A 23,394-nucleotide genomic window follows, 5' to 3' on the forward strand; every position below is an offset into this window, starting at 1 on the left:
ATTGCCTGAAAATTCAAAGTTTCAAGTTCAAATCCTGTATGAAGTATTCTTTTTTCATAAGGCTTTTAGATTAACTTCGAACAGGCTGACAGAGCTCCTACGCTAGTTATACTAGATTACACTAGTACCCTGACCGTCCCATGACCTATAAGACATGATCATGTGTAATAACTATGTGCATATTGATTCTGTGACGCAGCAAAGTAATTGAGTGGTGCAGTTAGTAACATGCTTGGTTGGAAACCTTAATCTCCAGGTTTGATTATTTTGCAATTCAATATTTTTAGTGAACACTCTTCGCGTTGCCTGAGACAAAAGAATGCATGGGCATGGCTCTTATTTCATTCTATATTAAACTTTATTATATAATGTTATAATATAATATTTCATGTTATGTTATGCTGCATTAAATTATATTGTATCACGTTGCATCACATTACATGTCATTGTGCTGCACCACATCACCACATTATTTTATACTAATACACTTGGCAGTCTCCTGCACCATGAGAAATCGTAATGAGTAATCACTATGTGCACAATTAGTTCATGAGGGGGCAAGGCAGCCAAATGATGTAGTAGTTAGTACGCCAGTCTGTAAATCAGAGTATCCGAGTGCAATTCCTGTGTAGGACTTTTTTTAGCAGTCTTAGCATGATTTCGGAAAGACGGACTGACAGAAACTGTTTTTATTGTAGTAAAGATAATGCAGAGCTTTATAAACTCTCACTACTCCAATATCACGATGCAAATGTATTTGTCATTTTAACTATATAGAAATGAAATGAGTTAAATTAAGCCTGTCGGCCTTTATATTTGGGTATTTTAAATGTAGTTTTTCATTAGCATGTCTATCACTAGCTTGATAATTGTAATTTTAGATAACGATGAGTAAAGCTGAAAAGAGAGACCCCGAGGCTACGTATAATAAGATGACAATAGGTGACATGTACAGCAATATCAGTGATGAGGTAAGCACATATATATATATACATAATTTGAGGAACAGGCCAGAGTAGTAAAAGCAAGACAGAAATTTCCTGTCATCAGCTGTTTGTATGCCTATAAATGCTGTGAAGTGTTGAAAGGTTGATCATCAAAGCACTTGGATCTACTGGCCAAAGATTTTCCCTCAAAGCTTTGCAAATAATGACTTTTCTGGGATTCACGTGAACAAGCGTTTTGCTTTCCCAAAGTTAGTTTACTTGTTTAGTTGGACATTTTTACATGTCTGCAATACATACCAAACTCTAGCAAGAAAACTTTTAAAACTGCGTTTCGAAAATTGATACGACTGTCCGACATTGCAATCATGAAAAACAGCTGCAAGATGAAGAATGAAGTTTTGACCGCGCAGCAACCAAAAATGGTTTTTGAAGTGCAAATATCTCATCCAACACAACTACTGGTAATAACGGCAAACAGACCCACTGGTCTCAGCCAAGTTCAGAAAACTAGCATTGTTTTAGCTGCTTCGTGTTTTGCTGCCATTTGATTCCATTTGTGTTGTTTCGCTTTTTACCTACTGTAGCTTGAAAAAAGTATGTTTTTGCTAATGACACATATAATGTAATACAACTGTGAAGTAGCCAGTAAAAATCACATTCCCTGCTCACATGGTGTTCAATCAACTGCAAACTGCGGTCACACTTTGCCAAACCAAAACGAGTTGGACCATAGGTATTCAGTTGAAGCTCATTTATTGTTTTGAGAGATTTAAAAAAAGGTCTTTGACGCTGAAAGCTTTACTTCAGTTGATGTGTGGTCACGCTTCTGTTACAATAGACCACACTAGGCAAGTACATGCATATGCCATTCAGACCTTTGTACCTAATCTGATGTTCTCAAAGGTAAGTGTGTTATATAAAAACATCCACAGACAAAAATATTAACCCAATAGAAAGCTAAAAAACTACTTTGAATAAAAAAAATCGATTAAAATGTCTATAAAATGCATTATTCCACCTTAAGATTTGCAAATTAATTTTTTTTGTTTCATTGGTGGGATTTTTGTGGGTGACAATGTACATTAATATACATATCTTTCCTACAGTTTGACTGGCTCCTCTATATCAACAACCTGTTTAGTAATGTCAACTACACATTTGACCTCAATGATGAAGTAGTGATCACAGCACCTGAGTACTACAAGAAAGTTGTAGCAAAGCTGGAAGAGACCCCAAACAGAACTATTGCTAACTATCTTCTTTGGAGACTAACAGCTAACAGAGTTCAAAATCTTCCAAAAGGCATTCAAAATGTCAAACAATCATTTGAGCAGGTTGGTGAATTAACTTTCTAGGGTAAACTAATTGACAACTGTTTAGTTCTGTTTACCCAATTGACTATGCAACTGCCATATCTTTCTTCAATTATGGCCTCACTTCACCTTACCTTATTAATATTAAAAGTTATCTTATGGTCTTTAACCTCACCGAACAAACACTTTATGCTGACTGCTGCCAACCTATCGATTCAATAATACTGTGTGACAACTTCTGTTTTCTGTCAACTAGCCCTCTAGTGCTCCCGATCAACTAGCCACCTGCAGCTGCTACCTGTCAACTAGCTCCCTACTGCTACGTGTCAGCTAACCACCTGATTTACGGTGTCAACTATCTTCCTAATATAGGTGTCAACTAGATTCCCAGTACTAATTTTCAACTATCTAGCGCTAGATTGCAGGTTCTCTACCGGTACTACTCAACTAGCTACCTACTGCTGTCTGTCAACTAGCCACTCTTTAGTAAAGGTAAACTCACCTACTATTTTTGATGTCAACTAGGTACATTACGCCAGAAGTCAGCTAGATACCATTCACAATATTTCAAACAAGTACTTTGCATGACATGTTAACTTGCTCTCCGGAGTTGATTGCTAACTAGCTAACTAGTGTTCGCTGTCAACTAGATGTCGGCAAGATGCTTTGCACTGCACCTCACCAATTTACATGTAACTACCTGTAGCTAGTTGCTAAATGATTTCTTCGCTACCCTGATTAAAGTATCCTACTACTTACGCCATGGCCTGATTGTTGCCGTCAACTAATGCCACATGTGTGCTTTAGTTTTTTGGTGCCATTTGGCTCCTTTAGTTCTAGTGGTTTTCTGGTTACAATTTTGTTGTAGTTTTGGTTTTACGACATACATGTAACTATTTTGAACTATCAGACACCTTTTGATTTAGGTAGTTTCATCTAGATCCCATAATTTCCACTAGCGACTCTGGTACCCTAGTGCTAGGAGCCCTCAATTGTGCTGGTTCGGTGGTCTTAGGAAATTGAAGTACCAGAAGTTTTGGTTGTAGACTCGGTCTAGCATTCCAACCAATAGAATCAGCCAGCTTAAATTGGCTTGATCAGCCGCAATCAAAGTGTTATTTTATTGAACAAAATATTAGCTTTTTTATATATTTTTTTCATCTCATCACAGGTTATTAATTCAGTGATGGCGCAGAGCGCTACATGTAGAAGCCTTTTGTCATAAAACAAAAAATAGCTAAAACAGCATCAACATTTTAGTTTAGTTGTGACCAATATGGGTGAACTTTACAAACTTTTTTGTTTCAATGAGATCTCCTCTCTTCAGAAATATTGGATTGGCTGCCATGTAGCCATAGCCTGCTTTGGTTTCTGGCAATTATCTGATGTGATTTTATTTAAAACTGTTTAAAATTTTGTATAATTTTTTAAAGTTAGGTTACCAATCATTCAATAGGAAAATATAACAATGTTAGGAGGCTATATTTGTCTTGATTTTCAAATAAGCTACCATGGCTTGTCAATTGAAATAGGGTTCTATTGTGCTACCGAGCTACCAAGGTTGAATAGCTCTTTATGTCATTAATTGTACTCTTTCTCTAACTCTCAAATGTATACAATTTACAATATTCATAAATGTTTTATTGACAATCATGTTGCAGAAAATATTTACTTTAATAAGGGCAGTGTTCATCCAGTCGTCCATTTGTACAGCTGTTTGCTTATCTGTCTGTCTGTCTGTTTGTCAAAAGCAGTAGTCAAAGGTTAAGAAAAAGTATTGCATCACACGAGACAAGAAGCAGCAACATTTGACTTCCCCATCTGCTAAACTACCACCGACATCAATCATTCGCCTTTTAGGATTTTAGAATTATTGCGCACATAATTATTCTATGCAGTTTATGGGCACACTTGATGATCTCTCACCGCACTCGAGGCTGACCCGGTATTAGCCTTAACTATAATAAGAACCATGTTGGTCAGTCCATCTGTTCGAAACCAGGGTAAAAAGTTTTGGAAAAAAATATGGTATCATGCAAAATTTGAACTTATGTTCAAAATTGAAACATTCCAATACCACCATATGCTTTAAATTACCGAACAATCTGTAACATTATCAGGTTTTTCCATCAATAAAACACTACGCAAGTCAATCAGCATCAACAAACCAGCTCATGTATAAGATAGTTAGCAACGCAATCCCTTCTCTTTTTGCTGCCAGGTACTTTATGGAGTGACTGCAAAGCCAGCAAGGTGGAAGACTTGTGTGGACTACACCAATAATTGGATGGGCATGGCAACTGGACGACTTTTCGTTAACAGTCATTTCAAAGAAGAAGCTAAATCATCGGTGGGCAGATTTCTGGTTATTGCAGTTTGAGTTTGAAAGGTTTATCCGCACCATTCTGTAAATGTGCTGAAATGAGTTCGTCAACGACTCAGTCGTATACTTCTTAGTTATCTGGCTGAGATATGAGTGCACTAGCTGATTACCACAAAGATTATGTTAGACACTTGATGAGTTCATAACTCAAGCATATCTTGGGGTCCGTCAGCAACTTGATGTTTCAAAAATTCAAATCGGCATATTGGATTTTCAATAAATTATTTTGCTATGACCTCAGATAAAAAACCATTTTTGCTCAACTGCTTAGTTTCATTTCAATGACCAAAATAGTATGTATTTTACATTTTTAGCTTTATAATATTAGATCTAAGGTTTTTGTAAACTTTCATCAAAGTAGTTTGCTTTACAAGTCATGTTTTGGTAATTTATCTATTTTTAAAACATAGGAAAACCCAAACAATTTTGTAATTTGCAAATTTTACATTACAAGTGTTATTTTTATAAAACAAAATAATGTTTTCTCTCTGAACTTGAATATTTTTTTTAAGTATTTAAAAGTCTTGTACTGCTAATACTAAGAGTAATTCGGCAATCAACTAAATGAACGCTATAAATTTTTTTGTGCTTTAAAGCCATAATATAACATTATGTTGTAATAGTAACAAAATATTTTGTCAAATAGTTGCAAACGGATCATAAGGATTTTAGTGTAGTTTCTGACAGTAAAATAGAATGATTGGAAATCACAAACATAAACATTCTGCGCATACCTTCATTTGTTGTCAGCCTCGTTTTATCTATATGTACATATATATATTTATATATATATAAATGTATATATATAAATATATATTTATATAAATATATATATAAATATATATATATATATATTTATATAAATATATATACATGTATATATATATACTATATATATATATAAATATATATATACATATATATATATATACATATATATATATATATACATATATATATATATATATATATATTTATCTCAAAGTCAGCCGTTTGGTCTGCTCAGCTATAGCTATTGAAGTTTAGGAAAGAAAAATCCGCTTTGTGTTAGATTTGATCTCGAAACCTTTCGATTGCCAGGCGCTAATCTCACTGATTAGACTACTCGAGATGCAATAATTTCATTGGACGATACGACTCGCTACGTCGGTTAAAATACACATAGAACTCTGTATTATGCAACATCACTGAAGCTTGCTCTCACTGCTCTTATTAGTCGGTTTAACAAAACAGATACTAGCTTACTCGAATTAGTCATTGACAATAAGCCAAGTTAATAGCAAGTGGCAGGCAACTGCAATACTTGTCACTGTTTATAAGCTGTTTTAATACCTTGGCTTGGCATTTGGCTAGTTAGAGCTTAAAAACAACTTAAAAAATGTTATATTCAATAAATTTATGAAAAATCTGTAGTTAGTTCATAACAAAAAAGTTTGAACTTTGGAACTCTCAGACTTTGGGACTGGCCAGATTTGATGGGCATTTGAGGGTATTACACTGTATTTTTTGCAGGCGCTGGGAATGATAGCACATGTGAGGGGCGCCTTTAACGATTTACTTGAAGATGTAACATGGATGAATGACAAAACCAGAAAAGTTGCAAAAGAAAAGGTATGATGTATAAACAGCTTTCTGTGAGTGATTCTATTTGCTGTTGGAAACATCCTAAAACAGAACAACTTATTTAGCTCTATAAATCAGAAAGGCTAATGACCTTTGACATTTGGGTGGTTTGAAAGGTCTCACATGACGAGCAGGAAGCATTCAACTTGTCTCAAGACGTGTTTCATTCAGATCTTTTTAGAATGGTGTTTTAATTTTCATTCATGAGTAACTATTCAGTTCCGGTGCTATTTCCCTTTTACAGCTTTATTTTTAATATACATAAAAAACCTAACTGTTTATGCATCAAAGATGAACCTAAACCACCTTATTTCAGGATCTTGTCAGAAAGTAGTGGCATTTTTCTATAATTTGCGATTGCTTTTGAAGTTTGAGATGTGTTGTTTGTCAAAATGTTTCGATAAAACTTGAATGCAATAAAACTTGAATGCAATTAAAATGTTCAGAAGAAAACTGCATGCAAAATGATGTCACTAGTTGTTATCCATGCTACAGTTGATGTCGGCTGATGCTTGTAAATTGAATGACTCTGCGTCTCTATTTTGTTGGTTTCCTTACAATTATAGAAGTCATGCTTGCGCTTTCACTTGATTGGAGCGTTTCAACCGCAATCAAGTTTTATCAATTTAATCTTGAAACATCCTAAAGGTCAGATAACCTCAAACATCAAAAACTGTCGCAAATAATCAAAAAGAAAGATACTTTCTTATAAAGTAATTTTATTTAAGTTTATCTGTAAGCATTCCCTAAACTTTTCACAAATAAATTACTTGTCATATAACATGTACATGAAGGGTAAAAGATAAAACAATAACTTTGAAGCAGTTCGAATAACTGTTATGGCTGGTCTTGCTAAAAAAAGTCTTTTAGGCTTGAAAAGGTCAATCTAGCAATATTTAAAACATTCGCAAAAACATTTTTTCTATATCATTTAATTTACAACTATTACTAAAATGAGAAAAATGCTGTTGGAAAAATGAGCTACATGTACTTTCAAGTGCTGTAACAGTGTTTAGCATTATTAGTTTTTAGATTTCAAAAATCTGACTTTTTAAGCATTTAAAACTGGATTTTGTGAACTCTGTGAAAAAAACTTTTTATTAAAAAAATTATTTTTCTTTCAACTAAAACTTCCATGCAACTATTACTCTTTCAAAAGTTTAAATTACGATTTGCGCTGCTTACAATAGAAGCATTTAAAAGAATTAAAATAGCGACTGGTTGTCATTTTCACATTACGAAGAATAAAATAATACTATAATAATAGAATAAATGTCAAGTGTATGCAAATGAGTGTGAAGAAAACATTGTCATGCATAATCAATACTACCCAATCATAACTGCTCTAACAGGGTGTTTTCATCATGCTCATAACTTCTGTGCATTAGATAATAAGCCTGCCTTACTCCAGCTTTGTTGCAAGTTTAACATGCTAAGACAACTCCCATAGCACAGGTACATTTGTTTTTTTTATTGAACAAACCATTTGCATTTTGATAACTTTTCATTTCGATTTATTAGTAACATTTGATTCCTAATCATGATATCTGTTTAGTATAAAACATTCATTTTTAGGCAGCTGCCATGCATGAGAATATAGGGTACCCTGATTGGATACATAATGACACACGAATCAACTCAGAGTACCAAGGCGTATGTATTAATAATATATCATCCAACCTTTGCAAAGTATCTCTGCATCGGCAATACTTACTATTTGATTTTTTTATTACCGTTACTATTATTCTGTTATGGAAATTTTAAGTGACAATATTTTTCATTATCTCAATTCAAAAAGTGAATAACAGCATAAATATTGGAAAAAAGCATATCTTTTGCACCATGTACATTTTACAAGATAATTTCTGTCTAGTGTGCGAAAGGATATAACAGAATGAAACTGGATAGTATCTAAAACTCAATGTTCCTTCATAATCAGTGGATTGGTAGAACGTCAAAATTTTAATTATGTCGCTGTGTTGAACTAGGGCTTGTGGCATATATAAGCTTTTAGTAATTTTGATAAAGTCTAGTTTTAAAGCTTTCAGCGCATTCTGTAATGGTGATGTGCGTTTACGCTGGCACGAATTTGTAAGAGTTGTGTTCCTGCTAAGAGAGCTTGAATTGGAGAGTTTTATTCTGCTCACGAATTAAACTCTGACTGTACTAAATGCCTCACCTTTTTTAGCCAATAAAAAACAACATCGATATTCATTTCGTTTGCTTGTCTTTTTTGGTTCTATTACCACTGTGAGATATGATTGGTCAAATTAACGCTATACAAACATAGAAACAAAGTATGCAGCATTTTACTGATCTGACTAGGACAAAGCTGTTTTCACAACCGTTTCCTATTTTACAATAAACCAACTTTGTCGGTGTGGAAGCAACTTCAATAAAGCAGTCTGATGTAGATGCACAATTAAATAATAAAACTTGAAGTCCTTTCCACACAATCTTAGTCTTAGTTGTTTAGCTCTATTGATTTACCTCTATGGTAACAGTATTACTAGTCATTCTGGCAAATATAAATCACTTTATGCATTTTAGTATATCTGGTATTCAATTTTGTGTTTAGAGAGCTGGTGTAATGTCACAAAGTTTTGATAAATATTTTTAAGAACCAAACACTTTTTGTGTGTTTCGAATAGCTGTTGGCAAGTTTTTATAGCCATAGAGTTCTCTATATACTAGCGACTTTTTACTTACTGCTTTACAGGGCTATAAAGGTATCAATAAGTTTTATTCTACATATATAGCTTGAGCCATAGAGTTATCTAAATACCAGTTCATACAACAAATTTTATTTTATGACGCTATTCCATATTTATTATAAAAACTGATATATTTTTAGATAGTACTGTAATTATGCAATGTGCATTAGAAAAGGGGATAGTTTTGTGTTTAGCTAACCAAAGATCTATTCATTTGTAACGTGAGTTTTTGGGTTTGTTGCATAAAATTATGCAAAGCAAGGAAAAGCGCATCAAGTAGTATGATATTCTCACTTTTTGGAGTTGTCTTTTCTTCTATAATTGTTTTATTTTACTTGTGGTTTCAGCTAACTCTTGAGCAATACAGTTTCCTTAACAACCAACTCAGTGCATTGCGCTGGTTGGCCAAAGCCAATCTGGAGAAAATAAAATGGAAAGTGTCGACTAATAGGTCTGTAAAAGAAACGCATGTGACCTTTTTATGACCTGCAACATCCATCAGCATGCTTTTAGCTTTTTATATTCCTGACCCGCTTGCATCATCAAAGCACTTAGGCTATTTAAGCAATTATATTTTAGATTACAGAACAATAATTGTGCAAGTTATTTTGATTCACTTTTGGGCTTATTATCTCATTTATATTTAATATTTTTTGCTTTCATTTTAGCTTTGTACAGAATTTCTTTGGCCGCCGTAAACAAGTGCGTCTAATTTTTTAAACCTATGAACCAATGGTGCTGCCTGAAATTTTGTCAAAGTTCTGAGCTAATTCTAAAAGACTTTAATATTTTTGCGAAAACTATAGGCATTACAACTTTGTAGTAGCATTAAAAATACTAAAAGCTGACAGCTTCAGATAAAAGTTGTTTTTTAGTTTATATACCATCCTACAGAATTGATTATGTCGGCTAATGCTTTTGTCTACACTGTACCTGCGTAACAGCTTATCTAAAAATTCAAAACAAGTGTTTACAAAGTGTGATATTTTTATTGCCAGTTTAAAAATAATATATATTTAGGGACAATAATGTCATTTAGTTCACAGATAAATCATTAAACCAGTCTGTGATTCTCAGGGTTGCTATAAAAACAATCTGTGTACAACAATTTCTATGATTGAGATTGGTTTCAAGATTTTTCAGCAACAAAATATGTTTGCTACATCTGGTTTTCTTGTTTGATAAGCATTGTTGCGCAACCAAGAGATCTGTAAGCTTGGCTGGACATGTCTGAGTCCAGTGGCAGGAAAAATCAATGGCTGGAGACCTGCCTAGTTGCATAGAGCAGTTTAAGGTTGGATGTTATATTTGTCACCATGGGTGGCATTTTTAGGTATTGAACCTCTAGCCATTGTTTTCAGGTCAGGCATTGTAGATCACTAGACTACGACTGTTCTCTGCATGCATATCTACTGCTTATTCTTTGTTTTCCTACGCATTGAAATATTTTAGTAGAAATGTATTTATTTCACTAATTTTGAACTGTCTAGTTGATGGTTAAACATTAAAAAAACTTTTTAAAATTTTACTCGTATACCCTGGATATTAAAAAATTAAAACCAATTTAATTTTTTCACTTTGCAATGTAAGTCCATTTTCGTTATGCAGTTGCTAGGACACATCGATCCAACCAAGTATTTTGAGAACCACCTGAATGCCCTCAAATACACTACAGTTTTCAGCATCACAGACTACGCAAAGCCTTTACCTAAGCATGAGTAAGTTACCTGCGCTTTCGCTAATTTACCCTTTAGCCTCCTCCACATTGCATCGTTCTGCGTGTGTCTCATGCATGTAACACATCTTATATAGCAACAATATACACATTAGACTTAATTATCTTCTAGACCTACTGTATGTTTTTTGATTGTGCTAAGTTTTTAGTTGTTGCAAAAAAGGAGCTGAGTTGCGAAAGCTAAAAGTTTTTAATGCATATTCTAAAGATGACTGTTGTCAAGTGCATTTTTGGTTATGAGTATCATAACCTTTAAAGTTAAATTTTTTAGAAAAGCAACGACCATTAAATAATTTAGAATTTTTTAAAGATCATCTTTGGTTTTAACACGAGTACCGAAAAAAGGCTCTAAACAAACTTAAATGTGGTATCTGTTCTGATGGCATCTAAAATCATCCTTTAATGATTGCGAAACACTACTATACCGATGAAAATAGGTATATTTTCATCGGTATAGTAGTGTTCATCAGTACATTTTTGCTGGTAAAATTGTATGCACTTATATTGCGCATCGTTGGCACCGTGTGTTTTAGTGATCATGAATAGACTTAATTTTTGGGTAATTTATTTTCCTATTTTGAAAGTCCTTTAAAATGTTACTTGATTTTCCTTTAAACAACGCTCGTGTCATTCTATGCTAGTAGCTAAAAACTCTAATCCTTTTACTAAAAGAAATTGCTTAAACTAAACCACAACAGTAACTTGACTATTTAATTTTTGCGCAAAATGCATGTTAAGAAGATTTTTTTACCATGTACGAAATTCGGTCAGTGATAAAATGAAAGTTTATTTTAAAAGAATTGACAGCCAAAATTTTTGTTTCAAAAATTGCAAAAACACTGTTGGTAAGCGGCGTCTCATCAAACTCATTTTTAGTAATTAACAAAATAGAATAATTGTGAAACAACCTTGTGACAACTGATCTGTGTATCATCAACTTTTTGTGGTTATACAGTATTTTGAGGTTGGATTCATAGATAGTAATTATTGTGGTTTATTACCTGAGGTATTGAGTGTAAATCCAAAAGAGACAGTTTTGATTTTTTAAAGTTTTACTACTGATCCTTAGCTTAAAGAAATTAATCTGTTTCATAGTGTGTTTACGGCTTCTTTACTTTTACTAGCACCCTAGCGTCTCATGTAGTGTAGAGATTATCAGGTTTGCTGATAAAGCACAGAAAATAACTAGCTGCACTATTCTACATGTGTATATATACTTGCCCGGGCAACAAAAAAGTCTTTGGGCAGAAAATTGATTTGTATTTAACATATAACAACATTTGTCATTCTAACTTTTAAACTACATATCATGAGAGAAGTGTTTTGTGTAGCTGAACTAAATTAAAAGAGAAAATAAAAACAACTGTAAAGGTTTTCAAACTTTGTTGAACCATTGTAACTTTCAAACTTCATATCATGAGGAAAATGTTTGGTGTAGGACAACTGAATTAAAAATCAATAAAACAACCTTAAAAGTTTTCAAACCACTGTAAATTTAAAATTTGATAGCTTTCAGCTTTTTGTTGTTCATTGTTCATTTATTTGTTTTCTTAATTTATTTCAATTTCTCAAGATAATTTTTTAACTACACTAAATTTTCCTTGATTCTGATTGTAACACATTAATTTACAAAAGGTTTTGGGCTCTTACCTTGCATTTCACAATCATTAGAAATGTACAAACACTGTTTATCTTTTACATGCAAATTTTGAAAATTGTACATAGATTAGTTTATCATCTAATCCTTTTTTTCAGATACTGTTCTAATAAAATTTTAATTACGAAGTACTTCCATATTCAGTTATTGCTTTTATTTTAAAACAATTTATAAAATACATGTACTTATCAAATTAATTTGAAATAAATTACATATAGCCTAATAACTCTACGAAAGAACCTGCAATCTTTCACTTTTTCGGGTTGGTTGGTAATGAAATATGTCTACAAATATTCAAATCTATAAATTGACAGCTTTATATAAAAGTTAAAACACTAAATGTTATATATGTTAAATAAAATTAATTTTCAGGGCAAAAGAACACACAAACTGTTTTGCAAAAGATTAAAAACAAGCAAATCTGATGAAATTAAATTTAAATTTTTGCAGGCTGATCTAGCTATGGCTGTTTGATTTTATAACACTTTGGATGCCATATTTCTGACAATCATTTGTTTGTGAACAAAATATGTAAGTTTAAGAATCTAATAAAAATGTTAACACTACTGCCAGTGAAATATTCAATGACTCTTTGTTTAGATGGGGCACAGATCCTGCTGTAGTTAATGCCTATTACGAAGGAACAGAAAACCAGATCAGTAAGTAAGCCTTGCTGTATAATTTTTTCAACTTCTTACCATATGAATTAATATAATAATATAATATTACATTAATTTTATACATGTATTATATTAATATTATATTAATATAATATTAAATGGTAATAATATATCATTTGGTCTTTTTATGAACAGGGCAATTTTTTACTTGTTCACCAACTAGCCAAAATATATTACAGCAACTGTTAATTGTGAGCTAAAGAAACAAAACTATGTGAGTTGCTTGCTCTTAGATTCTAACGTAAACTAGGGAAAGAGCAGATGACTCTTATCATTATTCCATGCTTGTCATTGATTGCCTAATTTATGGACATAGTTGCTGGTTGAAACCAAAAATAGTTCGCCACATATTTTTTACAAACAAGATCAGAAAATTTTTAGTAAATTCATAACTAAATTTGTTCAAACTTTTAAGGGAATGTAAGCATAGACAATGTACAAGCACTTTTCAATTTATGCTACCTAAAAGTTCTTTGCACTTTTAAAATGCTATACGTATTTGCAAAATTATGCTAAGATGTATTTAAATTGATTGAGTAGGGGCGCAATAAAAGTTTTGACAGTTTAAACTGCATAAAAATCGTTCACAGTGTTAAGATAGATTTTTGAACTGTGCGGTATTGCTGTAGATTGTTATCTCACTGTATTTCACTGTCTCTCAACCATCAATGGGATTAGTGGTAAAGTACAAAAGTGTGTCAGAATATGAATAGAGTGAGCTTTCAAAAAATATAGAAATAATTCAGAAGCTGTTGTAAAAATTTTTAGGTTGTAAAATTTTAAGTGACTGGTTGTAAACGTATTATGTACCACTGTCTAATGCAAGCTTCAACAAAATTCTGAATTGTTTTCTCTCTTTTATTAACTTTTTTGCCAGAGCAGACAGCTTCTACTATGTTTCACTCTGTTTTGTTTGAATTATTTTAAAACGATATGTAAACAATAATTTAGTTCAAGAATTTTGCAAATATTTAAGGCCTTTTCTATTAGCCCAACCAAATAATTTCATTTGATTTTAGGACTACTGAGGTCTATAGTATGTGTCAAGAGGCTATCTCAAATCTTTTAACCGAGTGGACAGATTTCGTATTTACATGTATAACACTGCCCTGTTTTCATCAGGTTTTACTAAGTTTAAACATAGCTTACTTGTATCATTTGTATTTTTAAAGCATTCCCAGCTGGAATCTTACAACCACCATTTTGGCAGAGTGATCAACCAGAGTAAGTATGACCCCTGCTATTGTCCACGTTTAATGACATTGACTTCTCTATCATAAAATAATGAGTGCTAGCAAAATATTTATAGTGCAGCCAATTATCTGATTCCAATATGATATTACACAGTTTTTCACTTGCAAAAGGACCTAGCTATTTTGCTGTACTTCTAGTGCTTGGTAACCTCCTTGGTGTTTTACTACTAACTTTCAATATTACTATTATTGATAATATTGCATTCTTATAATAGATCATATTGTGTTGATTTCTGATTGTGTTGATAATGATGATTTTAAAGCTTTTATTGCTGAAATGTGCTGCAAAAACCCAGTGATTTTTTATACACTTGGGTATTTATCAATCAATGCTCTGCAGCATTTTAACTTGTTTTGTTATTTTTGATATGAATGAAATCACTAAAGCTCAAAGTATATTCAATTATATGAAACGTATTCACATTAGAAAAAATTGTACAAAAAACTAAGCAACTCTAAACTATAGCTTATACTAAACGGCATTTCAGGAAAATAATGTTTATTTTGAGAAAAAGTCACTAAATTGTTTGTAGGTCTCTGAATTATGGAGCTATTGGTACAGTTATAGGGCACGAGATCACTCATGGATTTGATGATCAGGGTAAGATGGTACAATTCCAAATGTTTCATTTCTGACCTATGGTCCTCATATTATTATATGTAGAACTGATTAATTGGATGGCTGATAATCTGGGTTCAATTCACAGGTAGAAAGTTTGACAAGGATGGCAACCTACTGGAGTGGTGGGACCCAGAAGTTATAGCAGCATTCAATGAGGCCAAAAAATGTATTATAGACCAATATGGCAGATATGTAGTTCCACAATTAAATAGAACAGTGAGTATTGACATTATCTAGCATGTCTTTAAAATCAGGTAGCAGTTGGTTTAAACTACCTGAAGTTCTATTGACAACAGCTAGCAAGTCATTGGACGTAAGTAAAGATTTGATGAAACTAATGAGTTAGTGACAAAATATCTAGTAAAGCCTTGTTATCAACTAACAAGTGGTTGACATTGTCTAAAGTGTAATTGTGCTAATTTATCGTTATTTATAGTTGTAACTAAAGTGGCCTTGGACAAAGAGTTGCCTGTACTATATAATTAAAATTATTTAAAAGTGGTTGTCCGCTTACCCGCTGTTGATAGCTACAACACTTTGATGTTAAAATGAATAAATGGCAGTGTTTAGCGAGCTAATAACACTTGCTAGCAAGTAAATATCACCGATTGACAATTCAATGACAATGTGTAGCAAGTCAGTGACAATATGCAGCAAGTCAATGACAATGTGTAGAAAATCAGTGACACTGGGTAGCAGGTAAATGACAATGTGTAGCAAGTCAGTGACAATATGCAGCAAGTCAATGACAATGTGTAGAAAATCAGTGACACTGGGTAGCAGGTAAATGACAATGTGTAGCAAGTTAGTGACAATATGCAGCAAATCAATGACAATGGGCAGCAAATTAATGACAATGTGTTGCAAGTCAATGACATTGGGTAGCAAGTCAATGACACTTTTTGGAGATTGAGCTACACAGTTTGGCATGTGAATGACATGGTTTATCAAATCAAAGGCACCCATTTGCAATTAAATTTCTTTGTCTAGCATTTAAATGACTCAATTTAGTGAGTTTGTGGCACTGTTTAGTTCATCAAAACGCACTGTTTACTAATTCAATGTCAATCCTTAGTAATTCGATGGTAGTGCTTAGCTAGTCATTGACACATTTTTTGTGTTAACAGTATGTTTTTTAATAAAATACAGATTTCTTCGCTGATGAGACGCATATGATGTAGCTATAGATAACATGCGCTGATGGCTTGTGATAATAATAGTTGCTAGAGACATTTTTCAATAATTATAATTGTCTCTTTTTGCTATCAGGCATTTGAAAAGCAAATTAATTACTCAGTTAGGAAAATTGGAAACTTGGAAACTTCAAAAGTAATTTTGCTCGTAACTTTTTACTCCTTGTTATCAGTATACATACTATGTTTTACATTTAATATTATTTTAAGCTTTGCTTCTGTAGCACATCATTTTTTATTTTCTTTTTTTACATACATAAATGTGAAAGTATGTCTGTCTCTCCCGCTATAGATCTTAAAATCTGGATATTAGAATTCTGTTTTCTGATAGATTGGAAGTCTCAACAAATTCATCGAATACGTTCATATGTACATGTATATGCTCTACCACTGAGCCACCGCGACTTAGTGATCAGATGCGCTATCATATACCACATAATCCATGTGCATGCTAATTATTTTAGCCTTAAGTTTTTCACCAAAGATTTTGAGATTAGGGCGTCTCGGAGCTCGAATATATATTCGGCTCTCGACCAAACCGGAGCATGCGCATTGCAATTAACAAAACTCCGGAGAAGCATTTTACGATGCATAAATTCTTTACGAAAAAGGAGGAACCATCTGGGACGACGTCTCCTCTACCGAAAAAATTTGCTAGGGAGATAACTCCTTTAGTCAAGTTACCCTAAATTGTTTTGGAGGAGGATTCTCCTGTAAAGATGTGAAGTAAACCTGCCATTGCTGTTTATATTTTCTTTTTCTTACGATTTTTGATGTAACTGGTCTGTTGCATTTTTTGCTGTTTCATTATCATTTTTTTGCATTTTTAGTATTGTATCTTAACCTTTGAGGTTTTTGATGTTTTAAGAGCAAAACGTACAAAATGTTTACTTTTGTTTTCTATCTCCATTATATATAGAAAAACTTTTATTAAAATTAAACACGATCTATATCTACCTGTTTCTATTTATAGTATGCAGTACACAGTACAGCTTATGGTGTAAAATGTTGAAAAAATACTTTACCGAAGTTTTTTTCTTGCCTTGAAACAGATTACATAATTTATGTAATTTTAGTTTCATGGGAAAAATGGTTTCGTATTTCGAACAACTCGAATTTTGAACAACCTTCTTACACGTTGCTGAAAGTTATGAAATTTTAAATTTACAGTGGTTTGAAAACCTTTACAGTTGTTTTATTTATTTTTAACTTAGTTGTTCTGCACAAAACCTTTTCCTCATGATATGAAGTTTGAAAGTTACAGTTGTTTAAAAAAGTTTAAAAACGTTACAGTTGTTTTATTTTCTCTCTTAATTTATTTCAATTACACAAAACACTTTTCTCATGATATGTAGCTTGAAGGTTAGAGTGGCAAAATTCGTTGTACGTTAAATAAAAATAAATGATACTTAATTATATTGAATTGTAATTATATAAAAATAAAATAGATTTTTTACTACCTTATTTATTAAATAGCTTTTTATTGCAATCATAGCTAAACAGATTACATTTAGCCATTACTAGCTAATGATGTCACATTTTCATTTAAACACATTTATGGTGTTATTTTTCGTCTTAATTTATTTCAACAAAAAACTTTTTTCAATATATGAAATTTAAAAGTTGTAGCTCTTTGAAAAATCTTGAAAACCTTTACAGTGATTTTATTTTTTTCTTTATTAATTTGAACTGCTTAAAAATATTGTTTCATGATATGAAGTTTAAAAGTTAGAATGGTGAATGTTGTATACGGTATGTTATATAAAAAGTAAGTTTTATTAGTTTTATTTTAATGGGAAAAGTTGTTTCGGATTTAAAACAGCTCGCTTTTTGAACAACCTTCTCACACATTGCTGAAAGTTATGAAATTTTAAATTTACAGTGGTTTGAAAACCTTTACAGTTTTTTTAATTTTTCCTCTTAATTTATTTGAACTGCTTAGAAATGTTTATTTCGTGATATGAAGTTTAAAAGTTAGAATGGTAAATTTTGTACATGGTATGTTATATAAAAGTAAATTTTTTGTCTAACGGGTTTTTTATTACTCGGGCAATGCCGGGTAGTACAGCTAGTAGTGTATAAAAAACACTTCAATCAATCTCAAGTAGTGTTAAAATTAACAATTGTGTTCTTTCTTCACTGCTACTAACAATGAACTTGCACAACATTGTAGTAAATTTTATTAAAAACTATCAATACTTTTCTATTAATTGCTGTTTTTGGTGTTTGAGGTGATCAGACTGCCAGGATGTGTCAGGAGCTGACAACACTTAATCACATTTAAAACGCTCAGAAGAAAAATACTTGCAAAAGAACTAGTTGCTGTTGTTGCTATAGTTGATGTCGGCTTTTGCGTTCAAGTTGCAGTATTGCGAGTCTCTATTCTCTTGGTCTATTTGCAACTATAGATGTCAAAACTTGCACTTTCACTTGATTTGAGAGTTTAACCGCCAACAAGTTTTTTTCAATTTTAGTCTTGAAGCAATCTGCCCATCAGATCACCTCAAACATCAAAAACAATCGCATGTAATAGGAAAGTACCGATGCTTTCTGATAGCATGTACTAAAATTTTATGCGAATTCATCATTAAACAAAAATTAAAACTGTAGACAAGCTAATGTATAAAATGTTGAGCCAGTACTAATATATTTTAGCTGAATGGGGTGAATACTCAAGGAGAAAACATAGCCGACAATGGAGGGATAAAACAGTCATATAGGGTAAGTACGGGTAAATGTATTATTTTTAAGCCATCATTGAATTACCAGCAAATTTGCAAACTACACCAAAAGAGCTGCTAAGTGTCAATAAGAAATGGGTACATATCATCTAATAATCTTGTTAATTGTTAAAATTATAATAATTGTTTACTTGGTCGCAACAGATCGAATAACTTTATTTTTGTACTAGTCATTTTAATTGTAAAAGGTTTATCTATGATTTATCTATGATTTATCTATGGTTTATCTATGACTGGGAAGTCTTCCCAAGAGGGTCACACGAGTAGATTCAAAATTACATGCTGCTGACCACAATAAATTTGGCTGTCTAAAAGCAATGATCTATATATTAACACAATCATAAACTATTTAATAAGTATTTTGTATGACTTTCATGACTTTGCTTGAAATGTTATAAAAGTGAAACTGGTAGAGCGCTTGTGGCCAGCCAGTGATAGTAGTGCCGCAGGTGCCCGCTCATCTGTGCGGTGCCATAACTGTGTCTGTTCTTTCCCAAACTGTCAATAGAGTTGTCCTGCTGCTCGTCACAAACTATTAGACACTCTTTTTTGCTTCATGTTTGTACCTTTTATTATTTTCTATGCTTCATTTATAAATTAAACGTAATAAAACATTATAGCCTACACGTGAGTGAATTTGCCGCGGATATGCATGCGCAAGCATACACACACATGATAGCATGCGTGTTTGTTTGTTGTGTGTTATGCTCTTCAGACATAAACGGTTTCAGACAAAATGTTTTTGTAAGCGGGATACAAACTCACAAAATTCACTTTAGTAGACCAACACTCTAGCACCAGCTCCATTTAATCACATTTTACTTTTCATTAATACAACAAACTGTGTGAATGTATCTTTCTGCAAAAGTTGAAAACCCTTAAAAAGTGGCATCAATATTTGTTGATTGGCTTTTGTAAAAATTAATTAGTTTATTGATTACTGCATTTAAATTCCACAATTTAAATATCTAAAATTTATCGATAACTAATAAATCCTTACTCTTTAAAAGCCCTTAATAATAAATTACTAGCTGCTAACCAGGGCTCAGCACCATGATTAGCCATGCTACTGCGCATGTGGGTCCCTAGTCCACCTTTGTTCGCTTCTACAGTATTTCTCTCTCTGTTGTGTACTTTTTCAGTAAAATGAAACAATCAAACAAACAAAGTTCAGATACAATGTGCTGTGTACTGATGAGACACATATTATGTAGAAATAGATAGCATGTGCTAGAAGCTTGTGCTAATAAGTCGCTGCAGACATTTTTAATGATTGTCACTGTTTCATTTTGTTTTTGTTGTAAGGCGTTTGAAAAGCTGCAAGAGGAAAACGGGCAGGACCAGAGGCTACCAGGGCTCAACTACACACCTAATCAACTATTTTTCATAGGGTTCGCTCAGGTCAGTTTTTGGTCTATAACTGTTTATTTAACTATAGAAACTGTTGTACTTAACTGAAGGGCAAATTTTCAATCCAACTAAATTATTTTTGCTTTTGTAATTTTTATAGATATTATTAATCGATTGTTAGCTTTATTGTTCTTGTTTTTCTGGTGTCCTTTTGTTAATATTTTGTTTGTTGCTGTTGTTATAACTGGTTTTACTGGTTGAGGTTACTCGAGGAAAAAAACCAAAATTCTTTGGAGAGACAAAATCTTTAAATGTTGACTTTAAAAGTTTAGAAGGCATTTTGTCTGTAAATGACATGTTTCAGTAACATGATTAACTATTTTATAACTGTCAGTTAATATAATTAGCCTGAAAAGTTTAAACAAGTACTGATAACTCTGAAACAATTTTCAACTCTTTACAACTACTACCGATTATTTTTTATCATCAGTAATATCCTAATTAAGTATTTTTTGCATTAGGAAACAATAAAAAAAATTTTCACTCTACTCCACCATTGTTTATAAAACAGCACCAATGATTATATTTTCATATCCTCTCATATTTTTTCAGGTGATATGCAAGTGTTTGTTTTTTGTGTAAACCGCTTATATCATGCTGATGTTCATATGATGTAGAAATTTAAATAAATTCATGTCTATGTTCCCAGATGTGGTGCTCTTCTGCAAGAGATAACTCACTTAAACTTTCAATTGAAGAAGGAGCCCATAGTCCAGGAATGTTTAGGTAGGTAAAAACCAGTTTAAAAATAAACTTGCACATAATATTAGTAAAGTTTATCAAAAATTATTTGTAATTTTCAATCATTTGCAATTTTTTTTATGTTTGAGGTGATCTGACCGCCAGGATATTTAGGAATTAAAATCAACAACACTTGATTACTACTAAAACATCCAGATTCAAGCAAACATTTTATTATGGCATTTATAGTGGCTGGTCGGCAAAACGATCAACAGAAAAGAAGCGCGTAGCCCAGCAAATTGAACGCGATATGAATAACAAGAGAGAGAGGTAGCCATGCAATTAATGACATCATTTTTTAAATCTTTCTCTTCTGAGTATTTCAGATGCAATGATGTTTTGTTGATTTTATTCTTGAACAATCCTGGCAGTCATATGTTACAAATTGTTTCCGTGCAGCAGCAGGTTTTGATGAAAGTTTAACTGCATTTTGTTACTCGTTTTTGTACAAACTCAATTCCTTACACCGTACTCATGAAAGGGCAAAATTAGTCTTAAAAGTTTTACTTGGTGATATCTGCTGTAAATCATTTAATATAATGTGGACAGTTTTTTAGCCTCAAGGTGTAATCTAAATTAAGAATACATTAACATTTAAGAATGCATAGTCATAGTCATATCAAAAATTATTATTAATTATTAGGGAAGAATTGTACAAAATTGTACAATGTTATACTAGGCAAGAGCATGATATATTGTTATTGTTATACTAAACAAAAGTATGCTATGTTGCTAATGGTATTTAAAACAAAAAATTTTAACTAAACAATAGGTAGTAAGAAAAACTGCAGGGGTGTATAATTTAGGCATATTGTTTAGAAATGGGGAGTTTTTAGATATTTAAATAAAGTAACAACCATCAACTTTCTTGATATAAAGTTATATCTTTCTCTAGCTTTCTATTTTTTGTATTAACCTCTTACCATTATTTTTATTCCTACTATTTCTTTAAAAAAATTGTTCACATTAAAAATAGGTGGTGAGAAAAACGGCAAGTGTGTATAATTTAGGCTTATCGCTTAGAAGTGGTCGTGTAGCTATCCCACTTGACAAGTTTTTAAACATTTGGATGAATTAACTAGCATCATTCTTATTAATTTTAAGTAGTATCTTGTTTTTAGTGCATCATTTTTTGGTACTAACAGTTATCTTACCTTGTCACAGTTTGCTGCTTTTCTTCACATAGAGCTAAATATTTGAAAGCTAGGAGCTAGCTTCGTAGTATTTCTTTGATAGGCTCGTAAATCTTTTCATCAGCAACTATTACTGCTGCTTTTTTACTAAACATTGAAACAAAGCTAACATACAATAAGATTCCATATCTGCTGTGTATTTTTAGGGTTATCGGCACATTATCTAATTTCCCAGAATTTTCCAAGCAATTCAAGTGCTCTGCTGGCGCAAAGATGAACCCAACAGGCAAATGCACTGTTTGGTAAACATGCCATTACGCTTGATAACCCTGCTGTCTATTTTGCTCAGAAACATCAAATATTATAAAAAAAAACTATTTTGTTATTTTAGTCAGTTTTTAAAGCTAACGTTAGACTGAGTGAATGCTTTCTATGAAGATAATTCTATTATATATTATTTCGTATGTCTTTTTATTCAGGTAAATGAATAGAAATTGTCTTTGATTGTTTCTTTTGATTTTGACAAGCGTAAAAATGCTTGATGCTTATGGTGTTCCAATTGTACATGAATCTAAAACTTACAAGCAGTTGTAAGTAGTAACTAACACAAATCTCTTACAAAATACAGCTTAGTAACAAATAAAGTTTTATTGTCTAACCGATAATTTACCAAACTGAGTTGTTTCCACATTGAGCTGGTTATTTGGCAAAGAAATAGTGGATTGTGTTACAAATCTTGCACTGCTTATGTGTGTGCACGTGCACGTGGACATGCGTGAGTGTGTGTATGTGGGTGTGTGCATACATGTGTTTGCATGCGCATGTACATCCGCTCATGCACATACAATGAAGTGTGTAGCAGTTGTAGCATGTGAGTGTGTGTATATGTGTGTGCATATATGTGTGTTGGTGTATGTGTGCACACTGGTGTATGCATGCATGTGCTTGCGCTCTCGTGTGTGTGAGTGAGTGAGCGAGCGTGGGTGCGTGTGTGCGTGTATGTGTGCACGCGCGTGTGTGTGTGCGCGTGAGCATTTCTGTTTGTGCTTGCATGTTTGTGCGGCTGTGATATTGTGTGTTTATGTGTTTGTGACTTTGTGTGTTCGTAAATATGTTAATTGGTTTTCTGTGTGTTTATGTCGGTGTTTTGTGTGTTTGCTTTTGTGTATGTGCATGGGTGTTTGTGCATGTGCACGTAGTAGTAACTTTTAGTAGTTTTTTAACAGAATGTGCCAGTATTCTTGTTTTA

The 23,394-nt window shown here is 32.5% G+C and overlaps 1 protein-coding gene across 2 annotated transcripts in view; it reads left to right on the top strand.

Moving 5' to 3' along the window:
- The window catches only part of LOC137408167 (neprilysin-like), a 66,122-nt gene extending 43,318 nt beyond the window's left edge, over positions 1 to 22,804 (top strand). For both annotated transcript variants that reach the window (XM_068094568.1, XM_068094569.1), the window contains 14 exons: positions 882 to 971; positions 2,054 to 2,281; positions 4,482 to 4,610; positions 6,156 to 6,254; positions 7,842 to 7,919; positions 10,589 to 10,698; positions 12,973 to 13,031; positions 14,225 to 14,276; positions 14,839 to 14,906; positions 15,013 to 15,143; positions 18,776 to 18,841; positions 20,167 to 20,262; positions 20,921 to 20,997; positions 22,352 to 22,804. In XM_068094568.1, the coding sequence (XP_067950669.1) occupies positions 882 to 971; positions 2,054 to 2,281; positions 4,482 to 4,610; positions 6,156 to 6,254; positions 7,842 to 7,919; positions 10,589 to 10,698; positions 12,973 to 13,031; positions 14,225 to 14,276; positions 14,839 to 14,906; positions 15,013 to 15,143; positions 18,776 to 18,841; positions 20,167 to 20,262; positions 20,921 to 20,997; positions 22,352 to 22,451 (1,383 nt within the window). In that variant the 3' untranslated portion in view covers positions 22,452 to 22,804. The remainder of the gene's footprint in view (positions 1 to 881; positions 972 to 2,053; positions 2,282 to 4,481; positions 4,611 to 6,155; positions 6,255 to 7,841; positions 7,920 to 10,588; positions 10,699 to 12,972; positions 13,032 to 14,224; positions 14,277 to 14,838; positions 14,907 to 15,012; positions 15,144 to 18,775; positions 18,842 to 20,166; positions 20,263 to 20,920; positions 20,998 to 22,351) is intronic.
- The last annotated feature ends 590 nt before the right edge of the window (positions 22,805 to 23,394 follow it).

The sequence above is a fragment of the Watersipora subatra genome, chromosome 11, assembly GCF_963576615.1.
Source record: "Watersipora subatra chromosome 11, tzWatSuba1.1, whole genome shotgun sequence".
NCBI lineage: Eukaryota > Metazoa > Bryozoa > Gymnolaemata > Cheilostomatida > Watersiporidae > Watersipora > Watersipora subatra.